This window comes from Lissotriton helveticus, chromosome 4_1 (genome assembly GCF_964261635.1).
Source record: "Lissotriton helveticus chromosome 4_1, aLisHel1.1, whole genome shotgun sequence".
NCBI lineage: Eukaryota > Metazoa > Chordata > Amphibia > Caudata > Salamandridae > Lissotriton > Lissotriton helveticus.
The window spans coordinates 384,206,918-384,219,819 of record NC_136063.1 but is presented as its reverse complement, the minus strand read 5'-3'; the positions used below and the strand labels follow the sequence as shown (position 1 = coordinate 384,219,819).

The window sequence follows — 12,902 nt, the reverse complement described above, 5'->3', positions numbered from 1 at the left end:
ATAAATCCTTTAACTCTTGGCTGTAGCTAGCAGTATTAAAGTGAAACACGCTCAATATTTGGATCAAAGATTTGAGAAAATTGGTCTATATAGATAAAGATTTGCCTGTGAGTATAATAGACAAATCTGACTTTGTTCCTGCTTTCAAGTAATTTATCATGTGTTGATTTCATAAATCCAGATTTAGGTTTTAAAAGTTGTAGTCTTGCCATTCGTCTGAGAATTGCATAGTACCATAACAGATTCTTGTGATAGGCTTTAAAGCAGCAGCATTATGTAGCATAGTTAATGTTAGGCTTATACAACGGATTAAACCGAGGAGCCAAAAAGAACAACGCAGAGGAAGCAATGCATTAAAACTGGAGATCTTTTATCAACTATTAGCAAGATATTGTCATGTAGAATTTTTGTCTAAGTATTCACAAATCATGTGATTATATTAACTGTTATGAGCTTCAATGCTGCAGTATTAGATTACAGTGTGGGAAGTGTTGGTTACAGCTGAAAAGTGGTTCCAGGAATTTAAGGTGTGGAAACCTGACAGCTAGTGCTTTTGCGAACTCAGTGAAGTTTGTTTAGATCTTTGACTTCTTCAGAAACTTGACAAAGTTGGCTTTTAAAAAAACTAGTCGAAATAAAGTATCATGGCACGAGAAAAGCACAAAAATACCATTTTGCAAAAATAAGAGTTTGCAGGAAGCATCTCAGGCCACGTCTTAGTAAGTCAACAAAGTTTGCGTATCCATAATGTTCTGGAACTGTTAACTTGAAACAACTCTACTGGCTGAATTTTAATGCAGCGCACCTCTACCTGAAATGAATACTGCTGGGAAATGAGACTGTTATGATTGGTTTTGCTAAGTATTTACAAATTGGTTTTTATATAACAGGGTAAAATGAATTCAGTGTGCCTCTCCCAGACATGTATTTTTTTTTACCAGAGGTGATTTGATGTGCATTCACTTCAATACTGTTAAACGGTGGTGGAAGGTTGGTTTACCCTGTGTATTTAAAATAATGTATTTGTTCTGTAAGAATGGGTAGTGATGTGATATCAGCACTGGAATATTTATGTGCTTTAACTTTTGGTTTGAAGAGGCAGTGGAGTGAAGTAATTTAAAAGTAAAGAATGTAATCTGAACACGACCATAGTTTGATGTGGGCACTTGCAAAATGTTGCATATTAACTTCTTTGAGGTTCATTGAACTATCTGTCGACCTCCATTGTGAAGTCAGACACAGGGTGATGATGGTGTTTACTAGAAAAAAAAGAAGTTACAACTATAGCTTGAAAACGGATTTAATAAAGGAAGATACCAGAAAACCATAGTATCTTTCCATCTAGTCTTAAAACATAATTAAGAATAATGATAATAGATGTTATGCTTATTTAGCTTGGTGATTTTGCAACTAAAATGTATGTTGGGACAAGGGGGGAGTTATGAATGAGGTAGCATTATTTACTGCCTAGAACAGACAGGTGCACCTCCGATACTTTTCACTTATCTGAATATGTTTCAAATAGACACTGTTCACTATATTATGAATTCTATTTGAAATGGAAGTTTCATAGAAGGCTTATGTATTTTGGAAGTTTTATAGAAGGCTTATGTATTTTGAGGGATCTAAGGTTTAATTTGCTGTTCTCTTCGTTATTCAGAGTAGTTCTGCACCCTGGATATGGACACCAGAATATTGAGGGAGGCGCATATCGAGAATACCATTTTGAATCCAAAATATTGAAAGGTAAGTATAGGTTTTCTACACCAACCTAGACATATGTGTACTTTGACAATACATATATATTTTCAAAGTATGTGGATGTGGAGTTAGGAATAGTAAATCTATTATTCCTCTGTATACACTTACCTTTCAATATTTTGGTCCTTGATATTTTGTCTATTATATTTGTGTACCATGAAACCCAATATAACAATTCTATTGCTCCACAATTTTACAAAATAAAATGTTGCGTTTGAGATTTGTTAATGTAGTTAAATGAGTTGGAATTGCCAATCGCCCAAAAAATTCTGCTGCTACGTTTCTGATACTGATGTCTATGATTTCTTGGTTTTGCTTTCTCACAATCATAAATAAATAATTAAATAAATAAGATAAATAATATGAGAGTTTTTATAAGGCCTAAAGATACAATCTTGGTTAATTTATCAGATGGCAAACCCAGGTTGTACCTGTTCCACATAAAAGCACGTTGCATTGGTTCAAGAGCAGAAATTAATGGGAAAAGCCACTCACCCAGGCCAAACATAACGAGAACAATGTTTATAGGAGTCCTGATAGGGTTCCGCCCTCTCTATGTGGCATTTCACCTTAATATTGACTACAGAATATCGCAATACCAGGATACTTTGTACAAATTATCAACAACCAAAATATACCCAAGGTAAGTTTATATAAGTCAGTATAGGTTTACTTTACTTAACCTTAAATCTATATGTGTGTGAGTGTGTGTGTGTGTATATATATATATATATATATATATATATATATATATATATGTGTGTTCGCTCTTAGCCTTCCCAAAAGATTGAGCCTCACTCGAAAATTTACCAAGGTGGCAAGCCTTTAATCAAGAGTATGAGCAGTCAGCTGAGGCAGTTACGATCACATGGCCATAACGCGACTTGCCTGACGTTTTTCGAAGGAATTCTCCCTCTTCCTCAGAGGCAGTCGGTCATAGATGCACGCTCCGGTCACCATCCATAAGTGCAGAATACGCCCAGTTCGCGGGTCTCCCTGCCGCCCTTTCGGCAGTGGGCTTAAGCGAGGTAGTGATCCTCATTAATACTTCCAATATCCTGTGCATCCACAAAATAGACTCAAGCCCAGTTCCATAAAGCGTGGTTTATTTCATAGACAAAATGGCAAACAAACGCCCAACGCTTTTCTGTGCATCCGCACCTTGGTCACAGGTCCATTTTGTCTATGAAATAAATCACGCTTTATGGAACTGGGCATAAGACTATTTTGTGGATGCACAGGATATTGGAAATATATTTATATATATACAGATATATATACAGATATATATATATTCTCACAATGTTTGCTCCCGGAGAAGGAAACTCTGGTTACACCTGAAGACTCATTTTTTCGCATCTTTTATTGTGGAGAAAACAAACGGTGGCATTGTCCCAACATGTTTCGTTCCGCCTGGAACTTTATCAAGGTAAGCCAGCTCTGGAATCCGTCGCGCTTCCCCCCACAGCTCGATGTAATGGACGTTCATTTGTTTGCCTCCAGTGGCATTCTTTTGAGGAATCACTTCCGTTTGAAAAATGAATTGTGGGATTTGTAGTTGCGCATGGATTCTTGACAGTTTGATTGGCAGCCCGATTTATTTTCAAATCCTTTCTTGTGTTACTGTGAGTGTCCCACTCGGTGTTCTTCTGCCTTTATTAATTTATGACACTCAATCGGGTTTTTCAATCAGGGACGTCGTCTAATAATAACCCTCCAGTGGCTAGAGCATGAAAATGCTTGGCATTTCAGCGCTTGTTTTCCCGTGTTGCTGGATGTTAGAGCGATGAGTCTTCTCGGTTCCGCTCACTTTTGAAGCCGATTCCTGAACCAATACCACGGGTACAGTCCCGGGCGGCGCCAACCTCCCTTTTCGTTTTACCGAGTCTGCAAGATGGTTCTGGGCGGGAGATTCTCGGCGCACTTGTGGCGGTGTAGACCTTCGGCAGAACCACGCCGATATATATTCTCACAATGTTTGCTCCCGGAGAAGGAAACTCTGGTTAACATATATATATATATATATATATATATATTCAAGTTATGTAGCTGTGGATTTAAGAATAGTACATCTGTATTTATCTTTATCGAATTACCTTTTTAATATTTTGGTCCTCAATATGAGATTTTGATATTGGTAGCACCATGTTTCTGTAGTCGATATTCAGACAAAGAGCCCTCTAAATTTGTGGGCTTTTGTAGAAGTGTCTTTAGTTTCTTTTTTTGTTCTGCATTTCGCATATTAACACATTTCCAGATTTCTAAACAGTACATGTACTTTTCCACATAAAATATTTATAAGGTAAAGTTAGTGCGCTTGGCGGGCATTGAGCTGGTATCATCTATGCTCACTTTCCCAATGTTTAAGTCTAAAAAAAGTGTATTCCAGTAGCTAGAAGACGTAAGAGGTTCACAAATGTCTATGAGAAAATAATTCAATTTAGTCTAATAAAGTTATTATGACATGATCATCTCTTCCTTGCCATAACATTTCCCCTTCAAAATGCAGCAGTCCATGTTTCCTGGCTCTCATAAGAATACCAACAACTTTGTCTGAGATGCGCACATATCTGTCAAAAAGTTCCCCAAACGTGACCTGGATCTTGCCGTTGACTCCTGGGTCAGCCATTGTTGAAATGATGAAGCACATATCATCAATCTCGCGGTGGATGTGGGCCTCCGCTCTCTTGGCCCTCTCCGCAGTTTTTGAACCCTCTTTCGGCCGGCCGTAGCCCTCATCCCCCTTGCGTAGACGTGTACTCATTGCCAGTTCTGGGTCAAACTCATCGCTGAATGGATTCAGCTTCTGGTTTGTGATGTGATGGTCTGCCCATTTCTGCCATTTGCCTTTTATGCTGCCCACTTGGCTGTGCTTCTGGTGGACTCGGCTGATAGGTTTCCGCTCACTTGTACTCCTGTTCGCACCAAAAAGTCATACAAGAAACATGATTACCAGAGTTTATAATGTGAACTATACAGTTTCACTGAAATTCAGACATGTTTTGGCTACAAACGAATAGGTGCTGGATTCCTCTTCATCATGTTACAGTTTGCATGCATGTTCCCACTTCTTCAAGCATGCTACCTCTGAAGCCATTTAATGATTGTTCATCTTTTTATGTAAATTAGCCTTACTACAGTGACGCTCAAGGCCAGTTACTCTTTTATTGGTCCCACCATTCCATTATCTCCACAGCCTTGCTCATCTCTAGAAACAAATGAAGTTCAAACCATTTTTTATGTTCATTATCACCTCTAAGAAGGTAAGTACTCAGCATGTTAGTATCTTTATGGTCTACAATTGGGTGTTTCCTTTTTTCACTTTGAATCACTTCCATATTTCACAAATGACAAAGTAGATAACTGCATTCAAACTACTGAAGTGAACATGTGTTCCTAAGTTTCTTCTTCTCTCATAAACATCTTTAGGCTCCCAAGTTAGTCCTCTCGCTTTACTTGAAAGCACTGTGTATGGGATCCGGAGGATGTTAACAAATGATTGATTGTATGGAATATAAAGAATAATGTATGGGGGCTATTAGAGTACAAGCTCACCACTCAGAGGGGATTGCTTTCTGGCGTGGCTTTTTTCAACAATGTTTACAGCAGTTTAGCTGGTTGACTTGTAAATGATGGCACACCCATTTAGGTTGACATTTGTCTCAGAACCTGCATTTTCCGTTACTTTCCTCAGGGATACCTTCTGGAGTAATAAAATAAAAGGGATTCATTTCACAGTCAATCTATCTATATACTCTCTTTATATCCTGGTAAAGGACAAGATTCCCTTGCTTTTAGACAGATTTTTCACTGCACAAGAATTGTTCGTTCCTGGGAAGTTACATTCATCGTTCGTTACATTACATGAACACCCAGAATGCTCAGGTTTGCATCTCTTTGATTTTTTTTTTCTCATGCTCACTCTCCAAATGCACAAAGGAGCCCAACACATACTACTCCTGCTTAACCTCAGTGTTTAATGTTTTGAACCAGGTTCTCTGTCGTTATCCGTAAGCTCACATACATTGCCCTCTACCTGCTATACGCATTGTACTCCAGGATGGCTCAACAATTTCCATTTAAGGTCTCTAAATTGCCTCACATTTGAGTTGCGCTCCTAATGAGTCCATGGATGATTTCCCTTGTGTAATGATGGACATGTATAACCTTGATTTGTGTTCTCCTGGTTTGGGTGGGTCTCAAGAGCCAGGCTCTGGGTTGTTGATTAAAAAACATAATGCTTTAATTCCCCCTTCTCCACGAGAGAGGTAATTTCTAGTTCTCTATATAATGGTGAATTTCGTGTTGTAATTAGTCTACCCCTATTCTTGCAGGATGCAACTCCTGAATGTGACCTGTCCTTGGTCCGCCTGGCAATCTCCTCTGCAGAGTTACTTCACAGTCCACTAAGACCCTTTCCCCACATACACCAGTCACACTTGGAGCTTATGGGCATTCCCAGAGTAACCACCACATCCTACCTGTGCATCCGTGCAGCAACTCAGTATTTTGAATGTTGTCTCTTGTTTTTTTTTATGAGTGTCCCACCAGAACCACTCAGGCTCTGCATGCAGACTGTCCGGGGTTCAGCTCCATTTCACTGCAACGTCTCGGGTAAGGGAGGGGGGAAATTCTCCATAGAATGCTGACTATGTAGTGTCACCAGCCCTGTATGAGCCCTTGTAATCAGTTGCCCTGTTAACTTAGCTCACTACCCCTTTGCTTCCTTCCAGGCTCGGACTAGCCATAGCCGGCATTGGGCGTTTCCCTGGGAGGCTGGAAGGGAGGGGGCCGGTTTTGTAGCAGTGGGGCCTGTTTTGCAGCCTTTCTGCCAAGCTCTTTGTACCCTCTGCTTCCAAGCAGGGCCTAGGAGATCAGGGTGAGGAACAAAAGTAGAGTAGCCACCCGCAAGCCTGAAAGAAATATATAAATATCCATATATACCCCAGATGTATCTTACTTTTTGCTGTTATAATATTTTTGAATGGGGATGAGCCGGAACTTGTTGTTGCCACCACCTGAGGAGAAGCACCGTTTAGAGAAGGGTGATGGGAATAGTAGTAGTGTAAGGGAAGTTTTTGATACAGAAGCCCCCTATGATTAAGATCAAATGCATGACTCCCAATTTCACTAGAAATACCACAGTTATTGGTAACGTTTTTTTCTAACTTGAACATTCAGTAGAATTGTCACATTCACTATTAGATTTTTCTGGTGTAATACAGATAATTCAAAATGTATGGGGTCCTCTCAAGTTCTTGTAAAATACAATTCCAAAAGCAGTACAACTATATAGGAATCCAATGGTTCTGAATATATCAAGCTCCTTCTATTTCTCATACTGTTCAGAAAAGAGCCAATGGCCACATCATCTGGAAGCTCCTTGTCAATCCTTTTAATCACAAACGAACATAGCTTAAAACTATACACAGTTGAAGGTGCTTGAAAAGCTCTCCTCATCTTTTGTTCATGCTTAACCTAGCTCAGCCACTCAACTTTGTCTTTCTCCTAAATCTCAATAAATCTTTATTTTCCCTTTAAAATAGGTTTTCTCCTATTTACTGACCCAAGGTTTCTTGCCTTATCACTTCTAGACTGGCTGGCTGGATTCAGCCAGCCATCTAGTTCTGATTATTTCCAGCATTCACTTTTAAGAGATGGCGGTGTTACGCCTCACATGCTTCATGCATGCTTTGTTGATCCCCACTAATACTATCCGTTAATCCTATGCACACAATACCTTTCATGCTCTAAATCCCCCTTTCTCCTTCTGTCCAAGTCCTTCCACGCTGTCTCGCTATGGCTTTATGTGTTCCATAACAGCTAACAGCCCTCCTGTTTCTTCTCCCTCCTATAGTTAACTGGTTGAGTTGGAGAAGTTCCTATAGACCCACCTGCCATTTGCTCTGTTCAGTGGGTAGTGAAGCCTAAGGTACTCCGCACAGGAAACAGCTAGGGAAAGGCTAATGGGTATTAATTGTAAAAAAACTAAACTGGGCAAATCAAAATGTGTCTCATAACTCTTCTGTGCTGCAGAACAAAAATGAGAGTTAGGCAATTGATAATGTTGAGTTTATATATTTTAGGGAATCTTGTATTGACATTTATAATAGTATTGTTTTTAAATTGAAAGGTGTTGGGTTTGGCACTTTCTGCAGGCCCACCCCAGATTTTTGCCTTCCTTTGCTGAACCCATGTTTGCTGGCTTTTAGGACTCTGTGCACTTTTTACATGCTGACCACTGCTAAAGTGTTTGTGCTCTCTCCTTAAAGCATGGTACAATTGATCTACACCAAATTGGCACATTTAATTCACTTTTAAATACCTAGTAAACGGTACTACCTGTACCAATGAACTGTAAATTAAATGCTACTAGTGGGCAGAAGCACATATTGTGCCACACACAAAAGTTGCATTTTTAAACATGTCTCAGGACTGCCACTGCTGCCTATAGTGAAGTTTTAAGCTGCCAACATAGCAAAATAAACCTTTTCCCATGCCGAAACCTTCCTTTTTAGAACGTATAAGTCATCCCTAAGGTAGGCACTAAATGATCATAGGGCAGGGTGCCAAGTATTTAAAAACATGCAATAGGGCTTAAGTGTGGACAGTATGGGCCATACTGACAGGATGGCTGGGCAGGGGCTGTTCCCAGTCTCACTTACACTTCAAATGGCTTTGCCTCTAGAACACAGAAATTAACATGACACGAGGCCTGCCCTTCCTTTTGTCGCCCCAGACAATCTGGACCCTGACCAGACAGAGGGTAAGAACTGACCGGAACCACTCTTCCCCCACACAAAGACTGGCACCAGGGATAAAAATAGGGGATTCAGAACCACCCTTCAGAACACTCCTGGACCTGTGGTAAATTCAGCAGAAGGACTGCCCTGCTGATAGAAGGACTGCCCTGGTGCTTGAATGACTGCCTTGCTTTCTGAACAAGGAAGATTGGACCTGCTTGCCTTGCTCTCAGGCTACGCACAGTGACTCCAGTGGCCAATTATATGACCTCCTGTGTGAGCTACAGGGACACAACAATCTTCCAGAGGCCTCCCTGCATCTGCCTAGCTGACCAGCTATAACTGATCCTGACTGGTTCTGCCTGTGCCCTGCGCTGGCATCTGCTGGAATGAGCCCTTATTCCCAAGGTGTGTCCCCAGGTCCTGGAAACATGGCTAGCACCAGTGAAAATTCTTCCAAGAAGAAAAAAGGTGGAAATCCATCCTGAAGTTTGGCTCTTCGCAACCATGAACAGGCCTATCTGCACCGAAACTCTGCTGCCCAGATGAACGCCAAACGAAGCTCTGGTGATACCTGCAGTTCGTACCATCAGCGGCTGCCCGCATCAACCAGCAAAGCGAGACCCGCAACTTTGCACTGACAGTGCGGGTCAATGACGATCAACCAAAGCCAAGCTCCAGTGACAACCGGCTCTTCGCACGACAGCAACGATCATCCACAATGCTCTCACTGCTCTTCCTCATTGTGGCTCCCTCCAACGTGAATGGACCTCTTTGTGCTGGACTAAAGAAGGTAACTTTTCAGCAGGATTAACATGGTTTCTGTATCCGGTCCATTCTCCAGCACAGTCGGCCTGAACTTGTGACTCTCCCCCACGTTCTAGCGTGACCAGAATACTGAGAGAGGTGCTTTCTGCTTTTAGGCATTACTTTCACTTAAAACTTTGACAATTAATATCTTTTTGGTGTTCTGGAATCATTTATTTTTAATTTACTCTATTTGCCTAAAGTGGTCTGGCATTTTTCCCGTGATGTGTTTTCCCTTTACTACGGTATATATTTTGTATAATGACTTTACACATTGCCTCTAAGTTAAGCCTGACTGCTTATGTGCCAAGCTACCAGAGGGTTAAACACAGGTTCTTTTAGTGACTTTTGTGGTTTACGCTGACAAGGATTGTGGTTATTCACTGAGGGGGTCGATCAACCTCTTATGCTATTTTTCTTTTGAAGAACACAATTTATAGGCTGTCATGTGAAAATGCTGTCCTTTCCACAGTCCCCCCATTCACCTTCGTAGCAAGTGCATTATGCATAACAATTTCGCTCAGAGTTCCTTTAAGTGCTGAGCTTTTGTAGGGACTAAAGAGTGCCAGAGTAAGCTTGTATTAGACTTTGTTTCAAAATGTGCTAAAGGACAAAAGAATGTTCAAAACACCTATTCACTGTTTGCAAGTTAACATAAGGCCTAGAAGTAGAATAGAATTACTGTTTTAAATGATTGAGTTAAAAGTTTAAGTTTTTGTTCAGAATATATTATCGTAACAAATTATGCATATGTTGTTTCCGGCTCTTTTTATTTTATCGGAAAAGCAGCGTGCAGCGTTCCCCGTTAACACCCTGGGCTTCAACCTACTCGCCGTCCCCGTCTGGTTATATTTCGCGTTAGGTTCAGTAATGCTACTGAGGGCTCTTTATCGACGTCAGTTGTTTTTTTTGTACAGTGTCAGACACTGCCAGCTGTTGGTAATTGGCTCTCTTGTTTATTTTTAGGAAATGGTTCCCAGAGACAAGCTCGCACTTGTGGCCCTGCATACACCGCCACCATTTAGACCAGCGGAGCGAGAGCTGTTCAAGTGTTTGGAAAGCGTAGGTCTCACAGCGCCTCTGGTCCGTCTCTCTGTCAGTGCCAGCAGTGCCAGTCTCTGGTGCGCACTGCGCATGCGGAACTTCTCGCATGCACCGAGAGGCCAGTGTTTGTAATCTCCTCGTGCTGGGCTGCAAAACTCACAAACCAAAACCGTCTCCAACTATCAGAGGACGGATTTAAAAATGTCAATTATCTTGCCATCGAATATTTGCTGCGCCACTTTTCTGAGTGTCACAGGAAGCATAAAAATACAAGAACTTCCGGGAGACGATGAGCTTTGTTGAGTTGAAGACCAACACTATCACATGATGTTGGCATAGACCAATGCGGCATTTCGAGGTGGTTGGGCCTCATTTGTCTGGAGCGTTTTTTGTTTAGTTCAGTAAAGATTAAATACAATGACATCGTTCTCACATATCATGTATTTCATGAATGACTGTGCTGTTAATTTCCATATACCTGTTTCAAATATTTGCCTGCTTATGCAACTATTTACATTTCTTCCATATTTTCATAAATCAAGGTGAAGAATAACTGACTCAGAGAATGGGTTCTTGAAACGAATTGTTCTCTTTAAAATTCTGAGAATGTTTCTTCACACTTAAACTAAATAAACGAGACAGTAAATCTATCAGTAAATAAGCCGATTTTTGTCTAGAAAATGTAAAAGTCAAAACATTTTCTGGTGCCTCCAGGCGCCTTACAAAATGCTCAGAGCCCATGCATGTTTAAGTAGATTGGGTAAACCCGATATCTGGACATTTTACAGGACAACTCCAGAAGAAAGAGATTATTAAAGGGAGTGCTTGAACGGGACGACCCTATGAACAAACGCTGCCATAGATACTCACAGTGATGCCCTGGGAGTTTTAATCCGGATGGTGGTCCCCTCTGCCTTCTCCGCCAGCTCCCGCCCTTTGACCATCTCTCCTTGGCACTTGTCCTCACCATCTCCTTCTCCATAGCCACTGTCCTCCGTCTCGAGGCTGTCGCTTCGGCACTGCTGGAGTGCTGGCCCTGAAGGCTTGACGCTTTCCTGCTCTATCTCTTTCCAGCCTTTGGTCAGCTGCTTCACCAGGTTGGAGCACTTTCTCCTTCGACAAGGGGACAATTTGCCCTCAATCGTTTTATCAATCTCCTGGAGGTTCTTCTCTGCATTGCTCTGATCCTTTTCATACCTGTCGGTGAGCAAGCTGATGTCCCCTCCTCTCTCCTGAACTTTGCTAACTATTGTTTTGGTCACCTCTTTACTCTTAATTTGAAACCCAGACAAGTCTTCATCAGGATGCATTTGGTGCTGAGAGTCATCTTGTTTTGCCACAGGTTTCCTGGCAGGAATTGGCTGCGGCACCTCTTCTGTCCTAATGTGCTTTGCCTTGGGGAAACTTTGAGAATCGTTTTCCTCATTGGGCACCCATCCAGAAGGTTCTTGGGCATGTCTGACTGTGTTCTCCTTTGCCCACTGCTGCCACCCTTTAGCTAAGCTGGTAACCAGGGAAGCTGTTCGGATCTTTTTAATGGCGCGTTGAGCAGGCTTAGTCCTCGAACTCTCCTCTGGAGACATGGTGCCACCTTATCCCTTGGCTGTATGCGCCGCACAGTCAGCGAAGAGATGTGGTGGCCAAGACAGCGAGTCGCGGTGCAATGGAAGCACAGTGCTGGAGAACTGTATTTAAATAGAGGCTGCATACTTGATAGATTTGGAAACTATGTCAAGCATGTGCACCAATGTCACGCCTCGTGTGACGCTGTTCTTTTTTTAAAACCACAGGGGTTGTATTTCATCACAGCTGTAGATGACAAATACAGATGGTAAACAGGGGAAAGCTACTGTAGTGGCGACCTGATCTCCCGAATTTCCCAAGAGGTTTGTCAAGTTCCTGAGGTCACTCGCCTGAAATAAATGTTTCCCCTCCAGCACCCAGTATTCTAACAAATAGTCTAATTCTTGTCCAAAATATGATTGACTTTTTGGGTGGTTGTTCTTGTTTTTTCAGTTTTATCTTTTGAGGAGGAGAGCCACTGTTTCTATTTAAAGTAACATATTCATTTTCATTATATATTCATTTTTCCAGAGGCACAAGTGTAATGTTTGTGCACTTGTGTGCATGGGAGGGAATGTGGAGAAAGAACTCTATTTCATTTTGTTCTCTGTGGCTCTGAGTGTGAGATATCTTTACAAGCACGTGGCCTGGCGTGAACAGCAACACTTTTCCATTGTACCACTCAGTCTTCTTACACAACAGTGTACTTTATGAGGTCGGAGAACTTACTGGTAACTCACCTTTTAATTTTAGCAAAGAACACTATAGCCATGAGCCTAAGAATACCACTGTGATTGGGTAATGGTCATAATTGTGCTAGCAGCGTTGGATTAATTATGAAAGTAGTGCGTGCTCATGCGATGCTGGCGGTTAGCTTTCACAATAGTTCCTTCGTATTTGTACGAAAGATTGTCTGTTTTGGGCATGTGTGTATTTTCGTTAATGGCTTACATTGCAGTCACTCCTCTTTATTGCAAATATCCG

At 41.4% G+C, this 12,902-nt stretch overlaps 1 protein-coding gene across 1 annotated transcript; it reads right to left on the bottom strand.

The window, feature by feature from the left end:
- Positions 1-4,071: 4,071 nt before the first annotated feature.
- On the bottom strand, positions 4,072-11,994 carry ABRA (actin binding Rho activating protein). The gene is made up of 2 exons (XM_078685575.1): positions 11,226-11,994; positions 4,072-4,676 (listed from the first exon to the last, which is right to left on the bottom strand). The coding sequence occupies exons 1-2, from the start codon at positions 11,936-11,938 to the stop codon at positions 4,202-4,204; spliced, it is 1,188 nt and encodes a 395-aa protein (XP_078541701.1). The 5' UTR covers positions 11,939-11,994; the 3' UTR covers positions 4,072-4,201.
- Between the last annotated feature and the right edge of the window lie 908 nt (positions 11,995-12,902).